The following is a 14,621-nucleotide window of genomic DNA, read 5'->3' on the forward strand; positions in this document are numbered from 1 at the left end:
CTATATTGAATATGATGAAATTGCTCTCAGCCAGAGAAAGTGCCCAGTTTGCTCCTGCACTGTTACATTTCGATGCCTTTTCCCTGAGGTCACAGCAGTGTGGTAAGAAACCAGAAAGCTTAAAGTTCGTCTATGCACCTGACTGCTTCCACCCACTATTTATAAAATATACCTTTAAACTTCTTCATCTGTCTGATAAAGCATGTTAACAATGTTGAAACTGCTCCATATCAGCAGCTGAGATAATTTTTCTCGTAGTTGGATGCAGGCAGACTGTGATCCAGGTGGGGGGGGAGATAACCTCAGCAGCCCCTTGTGCTTTGGTCGCCCTGTCCCCCCATCTATCAGGCCACCCTGTAGGGACGCTTCCCCTGTGCTACAGGCAGAGTAAGCATGCTCAGATTAAAGCTTCCCTAGGGAAAACTTTGTCTATTTAGTGACAGACTTGGTCCTTACGAGATAAGTTTTCTAATTAACCTGAGTGGCAGCAATGCACCGGAGATGCAGGGAGAATAAACTGGCTATCTCCTGCTGCTTCTTACCTGCCACATACAACAGGTTCCCTTCTCAACTCTCCTCACTACTCTGCTGTAAGGGAACTTTGCAGCTCTACTTTAGCTAATGATTTATTTGACAGTCCAAACTCTCAGGTAACAGATATTCAATAATTGTCACTTGACTCTTTCTTGCATCTTTATACGGACAACCCCAACTAAGTAACCTCAACTCTGACCTTTGCAACACTGTGGTGTAATTAGTTTATTAAGACTGCATGAAGTTTGTTCTTACAGCAACATGAACTACTCCAAAACCTGGTTGGATGAGCAGTTATTGATTCTTCCCTTTTACTTTCAAAACAATGGTATCTGTTTCTGTATTGTTTCTCCCAAGCTATCCATCCAAATCAGTTATATTTGAGGCAAACATTTGGCCATGCAGTTCACAGAATCCTGCTTTAATTATATGTGACTCCAAATTTAAATGTTTACATTACGCAAGTTACCCAACCCGCTTTAGTATTTTATTACTTTCCCACTAGTTCAACTAGTGCAGTTAACTGCACAGGTTCTTGTAAGTCAACTTAAGATAAATAAATATTATATTGACATACAGTGGCTTCAAAAAGCATTCAGACTGTTTCACTTATTGCATGCTTTATTGTGTTGTAGATTTAATTTAAATTCAAAGAAATTAACTTCATCAGTCTACACAGTCTACTCACACCTGTGTGTCACACTGCATATCAGGACAAAAACTAAGCCACGAAGTCCAAGGAACTCTCTGCAGACCTCTGTGATAAAACTGTGGCAAGACATGGATCAGGCCAAATGCATAAAACCATGTCTAAGGTAGCCAAACACAGAGAGGTCTTTTAAAGGGGACCTTTTATGCTCTTCCAGAGTTTTCCCTTACTTATGGTGTGTTATATTGGTTTTTGTGCATGTACATGGTCTACAGAGTCATAAGGATCAAAGTTTACATCAAAGAGAGTAACTCTGTCAGGGTAAAAACACAATTTTCTCCTTTGTATGAAACGTCTCGTTGGGGCTCCAGACATTACTTCCTGGTCCTATTGACATCAATACTTCTCTTGGTGCCGCCCACCTGCAAGCTTGGCCCGTCCCCACACAAGGCGCAGCGCATAACTACTTATAATGAAGACCTTTTCTTAAATTTTTCTAGCCATGGCGAAAAGACACATGTTTTGAATTGCCTGGAGAAATCGACTTCATTTTTCCACGGTTTTCCACTGCTCCAAACATTATAGTGCAAACTGAACTAGGAGGACTGCTTCAGAAAACACGTCAGACATTTCATTTTCACAACGGTTATTTCTGTAATTCACACTTAATGTGGCCGAACAGGGGACTCACATTCTGTCAGTCTGCATTGTTATTGTGGCTCTGTGATGTTAATCATGTTACCACGACCTGATCACGTTAGTAAGAAGCAGCAGCAAAGATAAATGCTTAAACGTTTGTTGGTATTGATAGTATTGATTTGTATGTTATATCTTGTTAGCTTGGATTAATTATCCATAATTTAACCGCTGAGTTAATTTTTCATTAACTATGCGCACAAATGTTTAATTAATTCAGATTTACCGGCATGTGAACGAGCAGGATGTGAAGCCTTGGAGACTCTACCTGTTGACCGTCTGTCTGTTCCTCCATTCTTTATATTACTTTAGTCCGGAAGTGTCCACACATAAAAAATCAAAAGGGTTTCTCACAAAAGTATTCAAAGTTATGAATACTGTCATCTGAAGTCCAGCAGACTGGACTTCAGATGAGCTTTTCATATTTCTCCCTCCTTCCTGCTGCAGGACAGAGGGTACGCTTGTTTTTCTGCTCCAGTCCGGCTTGTGAAGGTGGATTGGGTCTGTCACCTTCTGGTTCAGGATCGGACTCTTGCTCAAAGCGATAAGGCAGAACAGAAGCCGCCATAACTGTTTCTTTACACAAGACATGCGGAATGTGACATTGCCATGGTAGTTGCCTTCAGAGGGAGGAGGGGGGCCTTAAAGAGCCCTGAGCTCTAACAGTGTTTCAGACAGAGGATGAAGCAAGTACAGTATAAAATGTACAGAAAAGAAAAATGTCTTTTCAGAACATTAAAGCATATAAAACTGTTTTAGTAGTCACCAAGAATGAGAGGATGAACACTAAAAATGGCCATAATAGGTGCTCTGTAAGAAAAACAATGAAGTCACACCTAAAGGAAAGTTAAAGCTAACAGGAAGCACCTGACCCTAGTTTGGAGAGACACAGCAAGTCATTATGGGTTATTGAGCGTAGGTTGATGGGAAAATTTGCAATTTTATCCATTTGCAATTAAATTTACTAATTAAAAGGAAAAGCATTTAGGAAAAACCAATATAAAGTGTCTTAATAGGGTGTTGGAGGGTAATCCATTCTTCATAAAGATATTCCCTCATTTGGTGTTTAGATGATGGTGGTGGAGAGCACCGTCTAACATATTGGTCCAACCTCTCCCATAAGTTTTCAATTGGAAAAAGGTGACTTGTGACCAGCATGTGATTCTCACATCATTTCATATTCATCAACCCATTCAGTGACCCCTGTGTTCTGTGTGGAAGTATCTGCATTTTCTGTTTCTCCTCTCATCAAAGTGAACAAACAATCAGGCTATAACGGTGGGGATGAATGGGATTTTGTTTTAACCTACCCAGAGCACTGAGAAATGACGCTTAAAAAAAGTCAACAGCAACTTGTCATTCCAGAAACAGTGTTGTTGTTACTCTACAGGCCGTACTATGTACAGTTGTCATTAGAAATCCATTCTATAAACTAAAAATATTCATATGAAAACGTTTAACTTTTAGTAACTTTGGAATAACCCACTGGCCATGCTCTCCACACTACCAGTGCCACTGAAAGACAAGCTGCTGTTTATGTCTGTTACATGAAAATATTGATGAAACATTTCTCCTATTTTTTTTTTTTTGGTAGAAACTAAATACTCCAGCTGTTCTGAAAGCCCCAAAAGAGAGGAAGCCTAGCAAGAAGGAGGGAGGAACCCCAGGCAAGTCATCCAGCCTGCCAGCAATCCTCTACAGGTGAACATACAGTGTATAGAGAGATGAGGATCAAATGATAAAGTAATGATGATGCAGCACTGAAACAAACATTTTTTTTTCATTTTGTCCTTCCTGCTAGAGTTCCAAAATAATGTTAATAATGTCAAAAAACAGCATGTTCTCACACATGATTTCACCTGATTTGTTCCTGCAGCTGTGGCATCTGTAAGAAGAACCAGGACCAACATCTGCTGGTGTTGTGTGACACCTGCAAACTGTACTACCACCTGGGCTGCCTGGAGCCACCACTAACACGCATGCCTAAGAAGACCAAGAACAGCTACTGGTGAGAAACATGGGAAAACAAGTGGAATGGGAGGAGATGGAGATGTGCATGGGGAATATGTTTTCTTAAGGATTTATGAACAAATACACGTGAAATAACACTGTCTTTAGACTTTGTGACCTTAAAGCTGTCCACATAAAACGATGTAGTAATGACGATGAAGTAAAGTTTTCTTAGCTCTGTATATTTGGAATCATACAGGCCAGAAAACCACTGTAAGCTTGAGGTAACAACAGCATAAGCAGGCTGTGCAGGGAGCCATTAATGAAGCTGTTAGGGAAAATTCTTATCATCGGTGGTGAGGAAAGAGCGCTGGAGTCCAGGATGTCTTATGCTTGAAGCTTGATTGAGGAGAAAGGAGGATTCATCAATACAGGCTTCTGTGCATGATGCATGTCAACTCAAATCTCAAGCAGAAACCCCTGGGAATAGTCTTATACACAGAGAGATTACTATAGATAGCTTACACTCCATAATTGGTCAAATATCTAGAAGAAGAGGGAGAAGAGGGATGTGTGAATACACTATTGGTTCATTGACCATAAACAAGGAAACAAGACTATATACGCACAAGTGCTGATTCTCAGAACACCCAGCCACTTGTTACTGACCATCCAAGGTCTGCTGTTATCAATTGTGGCACCAACAGTATCAGCAAACCAACAGCTGTGTCTGGAGGAGCTGCCTGTAAGATTTAATGCAGTAGCTGTGGCACAGAGACCTAGGGCCTCACACTGACCTTTCACCCCAAGTCAGTCATTCATTAGGTGGACAAGAGAAAATTCCCTCACAGAAGGTTGAACAGTTTAAGATTCCTCAGAAGGAACACTTGCATATCAGTATCGGTCCTGACTGTCTGTGGTCACGTTCTCGTGAACACAATATCTCAGTAATGCTTCGAGGAAATGTCTTCAAATTAGGTTTCAATGTTCACTTGGACTTTAGGATGAAATTATTAGATTTTGGTGCTCAAAGGTCAAAGATCAAGGTCATTGTGACCTCACAAAACATATTGGTCTTATAAACACCTTCAGGGAGACTCAAACCAGGACTCCAAAGATTAGATTTTGGCGGTCAAAGGTCAAGGTCGCTGTGATCTCATAAAATACGTTTTTGGCCGAAACGGAAGAATTCATACACTAATTATGCCCCTATGTCTCATTCCCCTGCCTGGTGCTTCTTTCCAGTTGAAATGAAGAAGAGATGATGCCATTGGTAAGCACAGAGGCCTTGAGATGAGTGTATATTAAACTAATCCAATCAATGAACTTTTTGCTAAATCAAAACATTCCAGTGTTGAGGGCATATGTTGCCACTCCACCATGTTGAATGCCTGTTTGGCGTGCAAAGAGATGGCAGGCATAGGAGAGGTGTTATCCTGAGTAGTTAGACGGTTAGCTACAATTATAGATAAAATCTTCCTGTCGCAGGAGGAATAAGGTATTAATGGCCTCAGATCAAGAAGGAGGAAGGTTTCCCTTCTCCAGGGCTTCATTACAAGTCTCTGGGAGTAATGGTACTAGTTCCTCAGAGTAAGCCTTGTAAAACTTGGCTGTGGAGCAATCTAGCCCTGGTGCTTATTTGAAGGTATTTGTTTGATAAGGATAGTCACAATAGTAATGGGTGAGTCAAGATGTTTGAGCGGGTCCTCTGACAACTGTGGACAATTGAGATTTGACAGAAAGAAAGTAATGTCTTTTTTGTCCACCTCTCACTCAGAGGTGTGAAGTTGTACATAAAGCTCCATTTATCTCCTTATAGGAGATAAATCTTCCCTATAGGAATAGTGCTTTACGTCTTTGTGTTTATTGTATTTTGCTAGTAGTCTACCTCTCCCTTTTTGGGAGACATATTTTTTTTCTTTTTTTTTAAAGCTTGACTCTGTATGTTTTAGCTGTGTTTCAAGCTCCTGCAGTTTAACATAGTTTTCCTTCTTCTTAAATGAAGAGTATTGAATTATGTGAACTCTGAAATAGGCTTTTAAAGCCTCCCAAGTTACTTCTGCTGAAGGAGCTGTTGGTCTCATCTATTTGAATTTTCTGTTCATGAAAAGAAAGAGAAAAGAAAAGAAAACAACTTCACTTGTCCATATACAAACATCCAGTAATGATCCTCTCATGCTTCCACCCTGTGAAGGCTCTGTAGAATCCTCAGTTAGAAATACAGGGGTGGTGGTAGACCAGCAGGAACATAAAAAGGAACAGGAGTAACTCCTCATCTTCAAGGGTGGTGATACTAAGGTTTAAAAACACAGTTAATCCAAAAATCTCTAGTGCTTCAATTGGGAATTACACAACATCGTCTATAGCAGGGTTTCTTTTAAACAAGTAAGTTGTTTTTTTTTAATCCACAAGACAGCGGGCCAGAACATAATCAAAAGCTAATAAAAGAAACTGATTGATAAAATGCAACTGGTTACTGTTCACATATTTAACGCTGTGGCCCACAGTCACAGATAGGGATGGCAATCTGATAAAAAGATCATATGACAATCGTTTTGGGTAGAATCACAATCCATGATCTTGTTCATCATCTGCATTCTGTTTTCGTTCTGATTTTATTCTGAAAGCCGTGACCAGAACTTGTGATTCTTTTGGATGTTTGTCTGCCTGCCGCTGCTCTTCACCCACAACACTGTCTTCTGTTTACACACTGTGATACAACCAATCTTGCTTTTTGCTTACTTCATATGGAGTAATCATTTGTAAAGTGCTGTTATTTATTTATGAGGTGCTATATGTAAGTGTTTTAACTTGAAAGTTCAGTCGCTGCTGACTAGCTAGCCCTGTCTACCCCTGCCTCGGGTTGTCCTGCCTGCAGCAGGTCTCTGGTCCGTGGGCAGTCTCTTAACTCCACCCTCTTGGACTGCAGCTGGTGACGGTGGTTCTTGTTCTGCTCAGGTGGTGAACTGGGTCATATGGAGCTACAACAAACTCACTGAGGCTGCAGAGCAGAACAAGGACTGCTGTCTCCAGCTGCAGTTAGCTAGCAGGTTAGCTGTTAAACAGTTAACATGGTCTGGTGATTGAACATTTAAAATTAAATATCTAAATTTAGAAACTTAACTTTAATGATGCGATCTGTATGATTCATCTGAAAAGTAGATTATATGCCAAAGTAAGCTTGTCCCCCCCACAGTCATATATTATAGGTTGGACTGAACTTGTGTTATTTTTGTCATATTACACATCATATGTCCACTCCGTCAGAGGTTTGTCAAGCAAGCTACACAACCTTTGGAACTTCCATTCAGAATGTTTAGAATAAAAGCTCACGATAGCTTGAAATAAAGCATTGCTGCAAAAGAAACCAGAACTTTCTCGCACTTTTATTTTCTAGGCAAAATCGCTAGAGAGGAAGTGATTCTGTGGGTAACTTGCTGCTCAGAATCTCTGATCTGTTTTAGCAACAGAGATTCATTGTGTGAATATAAACAGGAATTGCTTTTCATATTCATTCTTCATATTCATTCATATGAGCAGAATTTGTTTATTCGTATTATTGGTGACATTTGAGGCTGGTTGGTGGCAGCAGGATTATCACATGGTGGATGGGGAGATGGTGGAAATGTCACAGTCTCGACTCTTGACTACTGTAGTTCCTTACTTAGAGAGGAGATCTTGTGGTGAAAAAGGACAAAGCCTTTTCTCTTTCTCTTGTAAACTGAAGAAATGTGGAGGTGTATCTGGTGTTACATTTCAGGATGTGTTTGTGGGTGTATGGTACAGTCTGTCTGAGTGGAGTAATTGATTTGAAATTAGAATAAAACTGGACACCATATTGAGGTGAGGCAAGGTGAAAAAAAACCCATCGCACTTGATAATGAGCATGGAGCTCTTTTGCTTTATTGGGTGAAAATTAAACCATTTGAATCCTAAAGGTGTGAGGGTGCAGAGCCATAACTAATTACACAATTGTGCATGTACAGAGACAAAACAAACAAACAGAGAGGAAAGAAGCTAAATTTAAGGGCAGTGCAATTCCTAGGTGTAATTTGACTTGATGCCAGTGTTATTTGATAGGGCTGTGTATCGTCTTGTCCAAATGGTGAAACAATTCCAAGGACTGAGGATGTTTATCTCTATCCCTAACCCTTTTTCTGTTCACCTTGTGGCTGAAATGTTCATTCAAAGTATACTGCTGGAGGTAGAGCGGGTCGTTCACTAATCAGAAGTTCGGTGGTTTGATTCCAACCAAATACCTACCAGCTGTATCGGAGTATTATGCACTTGGAATGGCACAGTCTTGTGGATTGAAGCCATGACCCCTCTAGAGTGAGAAGAAAAACATGATGCCTTCCGTCCCTGATTTGTACCATCAGAAGTTTCTCTAAATTAATGAATCTCTTGGATAAAAGTCATAAAGACTCAAGCTGCTAATCCTAGTAATAACCTGTTATAACTTTATCATTTTAATCATCCCCCTTACATACCAAGAGGTGAATTTTACTTTCTTATTTGAAGTAATTAGACCAGACTGTACAGCATATTATCAGCTCTATTCCACAAATACACCTGCTGCTTCGTTGTGGGAGTCACCTTATGCCGTTGTATGGATATCCATATCCAAGTCCCTTAGCTGTCATCCTGAACAGGACAGCCTTTCAAATAAAGAGGTGTAAATATTACCCTTTGCATGTATGTTCACTAGTTAACAGTCCAAACTGTCTCATATCTTGCATTGTGTAGTAGCGGTAGTCTTCATGTTTCCAGGTGTGTCCCTCAACAAACTTCTCAGCATCTGCTGGGGATTCAAGCTCACAAATTTTTGTCCATCAATTGTCAAATGAGGCTTTGCTGGGTACACTATTCCAAGGCTAATGTTCAGGGTTCCCAGTTGTTGTTATACCCTGTTGAAATGCCTCCTCTGCCAATGTAGCTCTGCCAATAAGTCTGGGGGAAACCTGACCTCTTGCTCACTGTACAGCCTTTGGCTGTGGCTGCTCACATTATTCTGACTTTATCTTGCAAGTTCAAAAACTCCATAATGAGGACTCTTGGGGGATGGTGGGGGATGGTGGGGGGTGTACAGTTTGATTGTGCCTTACCAGGGAGCTTGTGTGTTCTCTCGATGACGGTCAGTGTAGGAAAGGTTGCAGTGCCTACTACTTAAGGTAGCCATTTCACTAGGAAAGTGATTGCATCTGTCTTTTCCACTTTTTTTCGGAAGTTAACCAGTTGGCTAAGTTGGATCTCCAAAAGTGTTTTTTGAGCTTGTCACGTTTGTGTGCAAGGAGAGCCACTTGTTTAACTAGCACTTTAGTGTTTTTTTTTTTTATTTGAGTTAACTGTGTCCTCAGCCTCACACATTACATTCAGGACTGAACTGAACTGTGTCCAGTTCTTGAATAAAATCCAAGGTTTGGGTCGTTTCAGCCAATGCTCCCTCTGACTGGAGGGCAGTGCTAACATTACCTGTTGAGCTAGCCTTGCTGATATCATTTCACTCATCATCCTCCTCAACTGGGAGATAGTCAGCTTTATTCTTGTTCTTTGCCTTTTGTGGCAACATATTACTAATATTACTGATTAAGATTTTTTGAAAATTTAAAATGCCAATACACATTCTTTTATGTGCTTATAACCCAAAATGACAGAAATATGAAGGGTAACAAAAAATGTAGACTAATGATGATTTATAATTAGTATTAGAGAAGAAAGGCAGGGAGAGAGGATGACATGCAGCTAAGTGCCATGGGTCAGACTCGAACCCACACCACTGCAATTTGGATTAATCTTTAATGACATGCGTTCTACCAGGTAAACCACCGGAGCACTGTACCGCTGTCTTCTGCATTTTTTCACAGCACATAGAGCTTGTCAGTCTATTGCTAATTGATAAACTTCTCCAATCCACTTGTAGGCTACAACTGGTTTGGTTTTACTTGACATTACAGTATTCAAAGCACTTTGAGGACATAACTTGAATGAAAATATGGGACAAATTGCATCCCGTATTGATTTAATACAGGACAACATGCCCCATGACCTTAGGACTTAGACATAAGGTAGCCTTAGAATGCAGTCTAATAAGAATCGAAGAAAAACAAAAGAATCAGACATTGACTTCCATACTTCTTCATCAGGCTTATTGATTTACACAGTGTTGAAAAAAACACCTTGAGGTATAGAATAGTTTAATATTTTGGGAAATAGGCCTGTATGCATGCAAGTGAGATAAGATGATTGATATCAATTTTATTTCTCTGCGTTACATACAGACCTGGAGTCAGGATGTTGCTAGCCAAACTTAGCACAAAAACAGCTTGCCTGGCTCTGTCCAAAATTCAGATAGGTGACCAATAATGCAGTAGATGACTCTGTGCCCTTTTAAGGACAAACACTATCTAAGGATAGTATTGGCTAATAATCAACAACATTTAGAATTTACAAAAAACAATTCTGTCAGAAAGAAGTGAAACATATTGAGTTTGTTTTTTTCACTCAGCCTTCTTGATCAGAACAAGCTGTGAAAGTCTGTCTCTTTTTTTTTTTTTACAGTACAGACTAAGGATTTGCGCCTGTGATAATAAAATCAATGCAGTTTGGTGAGAGGAGCTCTCTTTCTTCTCCTCAGGCAATGCTCCGAGTGCGACCAGGCCAGCAGCGATGAGGCCGATATCGCCATGGAGACACTACCTGACGGCACCAAGAGGTCCAGGAGGCAGATCAAAGGACCAATCAAATTCATCCCACAGGAGATGTCGCCAGAGCCCAAGAAACATCAAGTGAGAGGCACGGTGTGTATTCACACTGTTCAGTAGAAATTTTTTTTACAACTAAAAAGAATGAAAAGTTTTGTATGCCCACCTCATCCTCCACACAATTAGAGTGTAACTGTTGGCTAATTGATCTGTATTGATTACAAATAATTAACTTCAATTCTCATTAGTGTCAAGCTCTTCTTAAGGTTATCTCAAAGTTGCACAAGGTGATAGTGTGTTTCCCTGAGCACAAAAACAGCATTTGTAACTAAAGGTTTCGTTACAGGAAGCAGATCCACTGAATATAGAATCCAGTGGATGAACACAAACACATGTGGATTCACTCTTGGTAGAACAGAGACAGGATGCATCCACTCAAATTGAAAAAAAACAATTTAAAACTAGAATGAAAAAATAGAACTTTGAAGTGATACAACATTTCATTTGATGAAAGACAAGAGACAAGAGTAGGAAGGAATCAACCTGGTGGGAAATAACTGAAACAAATACACTTTTTTATCTAGAGATAAGTTGTCTTTGCTCCTAAACCTCTACAGAAGTCAAATAGTTTTAAAGGCTCATAAAAAATGAGAAAAGACCAGCTGCTCAGTCATGTAAAAAAAGCATCAGGCCCCCACAGACTGAAAGCACTAATGCCTGCATGATGATATGCAGTTTCTTAGTTGGTTTTATAAAGAGATTTCTGCATTTGACAGCCATAAGATAAAACCTCTAGAAGACTGAGAAAGAGGACTTGGCACTGACTCAGTTAAATGCCAGTCCAAACTTCTTAAGAAGTCAAAGGATACGTTTACAATTTTTCAAGTGTGTCAGGATGACACAGCCACTCTTATCACTGAATATACTGTATATGTATATGTATCAGCTAACTATAATTCAATTCTTCCTAGTCTAAAGACACATTTCAGATATCCACACCTTCATACTTGCCAGGACAAATTAAATCATTTTGCCTTTCACGTGTATGGTGCTTTCATTCTCAGATATCCACAGCTGCATGTTTGATATCCAGAACCAAACATTCAAACTCCAGAATCCATATTAACTTCCATTTCAGATAGCTATAATCCATTTTTACTGCCCATAAATACAGTTGTGGATATCCATTTTTACTAGTCGCAATGTATTTTAGATATTCAAAATTAAATAATGGATATGCGGAATTTGTTTTTTATTTTTGATAGCTGAAATTAGTAACAATTTGATTGTGGATATCTGAAATCTGAAAAAAAGTTTTTCTTAGTAAGAAGTCTGTTGTGTTTTTCAAACATGAAACTGTGGATATCTGAAACTAGAAGCCCAATACACATGAATGACAAATGTGACATCATCTGTCTGAGGAAGAATGATGTTGTGGATGTCTGAAATGTTGCCTTAGACTAGGAAGAATTGAATTACAGATGTCTGAAATACAAATCCAGTATAGTAATTAAATCTTAAATCAGCTTGCCATAGGTGTCCATGTGAACATTGAAACAGGATTTGCCTGTTGAAATCATTCCTGCTGTTTATAAAAGCCATTTAAAGATCCTTTCCTGATGCACTGATGACAAAAATCGAGAAAAGTTTTCCTTTATCTGATGGAAATATGAGTGGAAAGTTACAGTCTTTTTAGTACAAAGTTCTCTCTTTGTATTTTCATGAACAATGTTTTAATGTTGAGTTGCAGAAGTAAAGGCAGTAATAATGTAATAAGTCAGCTGGAGAGAGAAGCTCATTCCTGGTCAGCTGACCAATAACTATGTGAAATTGGTGCAAATGTTGGATAGTCGGTTTCAGGAAAATCCAACTTTCTCACAAGCTTTTTGATCATCTGACAGGCTGCATTGATGGAGTGTACTGGCAGCCTAACACTTACACCACCTACAGGGAACATGTTTTATCACCTATATTAGCACCAACTACATGAAAACAATAAATAAAATCAGAACTTAATTATTTCCCATTACAGCAGTTATAAGCAGTTTTTGTTAAACACAGGTAAACCTGCCATGCAGTTGACTCCATTCACACTGTCAGACAGTTTGCCTTTCTAGGGACACAGACACACAAGTGCAGGGGGCAACTTCATCATACACACACACACACACACACATCTAGCTGCTGTGCAGACTGGTAAAATGGATCTTTTGTGTCTCAACCCCGGGTTGGTCCTCCTGTTAGTTTCATTGGCTCCACGTGAGACCCTGCAGTCAGTGATTGTGTCTTTTTTAAAACTTATTTTGGGGCCTCAGCTCACTCTCAGAGGAAGGTGTAGCTGCAGTGTTTCTTCTTTTCTGTAATCACAATGAAGCTATAAGAGTAGATCATTAAGACCAGCGACAGAAGCAGGTGTTCTCGGGATTTTGAAAGTCATCTCTGAGTTTTTTCATTGTCCATAAAAGACCGACAGCATGTGGACTATGTCAGTTTGTGGTATAACATTTTGTGTCAGTTGTGAGAGGGAACAGAGCCCTTTCTCCAACCCTCACTGGTTCCTACTTACCGCTTCCAACCATGTTCTGATCTTGCGATACCGAGCTGCCTCAAGAAACCCTCCAGATTGAAGTCTGACAGCTTGGTGGCGAGGGAGGGGGGAGTGGAGTTATCTTTAACTTCTCTTTTGTTTTTCCACTGTCAATGTGTGACCCACTGCCTTTCACCTGGTACTAGAGGGAGCTCTCCTCTTCAGACTGAATACTCACAGTAGAGCCAGTGCCACTGAAGCAGCTCCTGTCCACACTCTCTGTCACAAATAGAGAAATGAACAAAGAAAAGGAGGAGTCACAGCCACTTCCCAAACTCTGCACTCTATCTGTCTTAGAGGGGACATAGCAGAATGTTGGAGCACAGTGGCAGTCTGGGTTAATGTTTTTTTCTGTTCAGGTTTGGAAACCCGAGGTCCAGACATTTGCTGAGGACTCTGCTGGAGCTCTCAGGGATTAAGCAGCTTCCTGTTATTTTATTTATTTTTTTTTTTGGAGCCACAGCCACTCAGGCGCAGCACTTCAGTGCAGCATTTATCTTCAAATGCAAGGCGTGCAATGGCAGGCGCTAAAAGGGCCCTGCTTTGCATTTTTAATGCTTTTACCAGAGCACCCAAGTGCTGGCACTTCTCTAAAGCCATGTTTCAATTTATCAGGACTGGCTAATCGACCTCCTGCTGGCCTCCGAGGCTGCGCTGTAGGTGTGTGTCTGTGTGTGTCAGGCAGTTTGTGGGTGTGTATTTCTGTGAGCACACACATGCATACACACACACATATACAAACACACACATTTGGCCAAAAGGGCTAACATGGCCCAGTGCCACCTTGATGAAGATGAGGGTTTTGTTGCTGTTATTCATGGCCTGTAGTGGGTACAGCCCACTGGAGTAAAACCCTTAAAATCAACCTGTGAGCTGAATTTTATTTAGCATGTACGTAATGTCGCAGCTGTAAAATTAACGCTCTGTAGCACCTGTCTCTTATACACATCTTTTCCTACAAAACTTAAGACTGACTGTAGGCTAATGACGGAATCTTCATTGTTCTGGAAAATGTTTAATTTGCTTTCTTTCCAAGAACAAGACTGTCTGTGTGTTTAGCACTTAGCATAAAGACTAGAAGTAACGGGAAACAGCCTGTCCCAGAGTAACCCTCACCTACACACACTTCTGAAGATCAATATTTAATATGTCACTTTGCATTCGTTTGATCTGTACACAGCCAGAAATGTAAAAACCTGATAACCTCACTGTGAAGACACACAGTCGCTGCAGCCAGCTGCCAAGAAATAGTTCTGGCACAGAACCCTTCCTAAAACCACATATTATTGCCACATTCTCTGTCTGTGTGTGGATTATGGAAGTGATAGACAACATGTTAATTAACGAGCTTTCGAGGTGTAAACCTGCATTATCAACTTTGAACAGAACCACGTCTTTATGCTTAGCTAGGGTAACCAGGTCAAGACTGGTCTCTGTAACATACAGACATGAGAATCATGTATATTATTCAACTCACTCTGCGAAGAAAGCAAATACGTAACTC

The 14,621-nt window shown here is 40.2% G+C and overlaps 1 protein-coding gene across 3 annotated transcripts in view; it reads left to right on the forward strand.

Moving 5' to 3' along the window:
- The window catches only part of phf14 (PHD finger protein 14), a 139,459-nt gene that overhangs the window by 65,355 nt on the left and 59,483 nt on the right, over window positions 1–14,621 (forward strand). For 2 of the 3 annotated variants that reach the window (XM_023424915.2, XM_023424918.2), the window contains exons 12-14: window positions 3,474–3,580; window positions 3,756–3,887; window positions 10,464–10,626. In XM_023424915.2, the coding sequence (XP_023280683.1) occupies window positions 3,474–3,580; window positions 3,756–3,887; window positions 10,464–10,626 (402 nt within the window). The remainder of the gene's footprint in view (window positions 1–3,473; window positions 3,581–3,755; window positions 3,888–10,463; window positions 10,627–14,621) is intronic. The other variant, XM_087178945.1, reaches the window with a different exon arrangement.

Source organism: Seriola lalandi, unplaced genomic scaffold (assembly GCF_002814215.2).
Source record: "Seriola lalandi dorsalis isolate HSWRI2012SDOR001 ecotype SW California unplaced genomic scaffold, Sedor1 jcf7180002054760, whole genome shotgun sequence".
Taxonomy (NCBI): domain Eukaryota; kingdom Metazoa; phylum Chordata; class Actinopteri; order Carangiformes; family Carangidae; genus Seriola; species Seriola lalandi.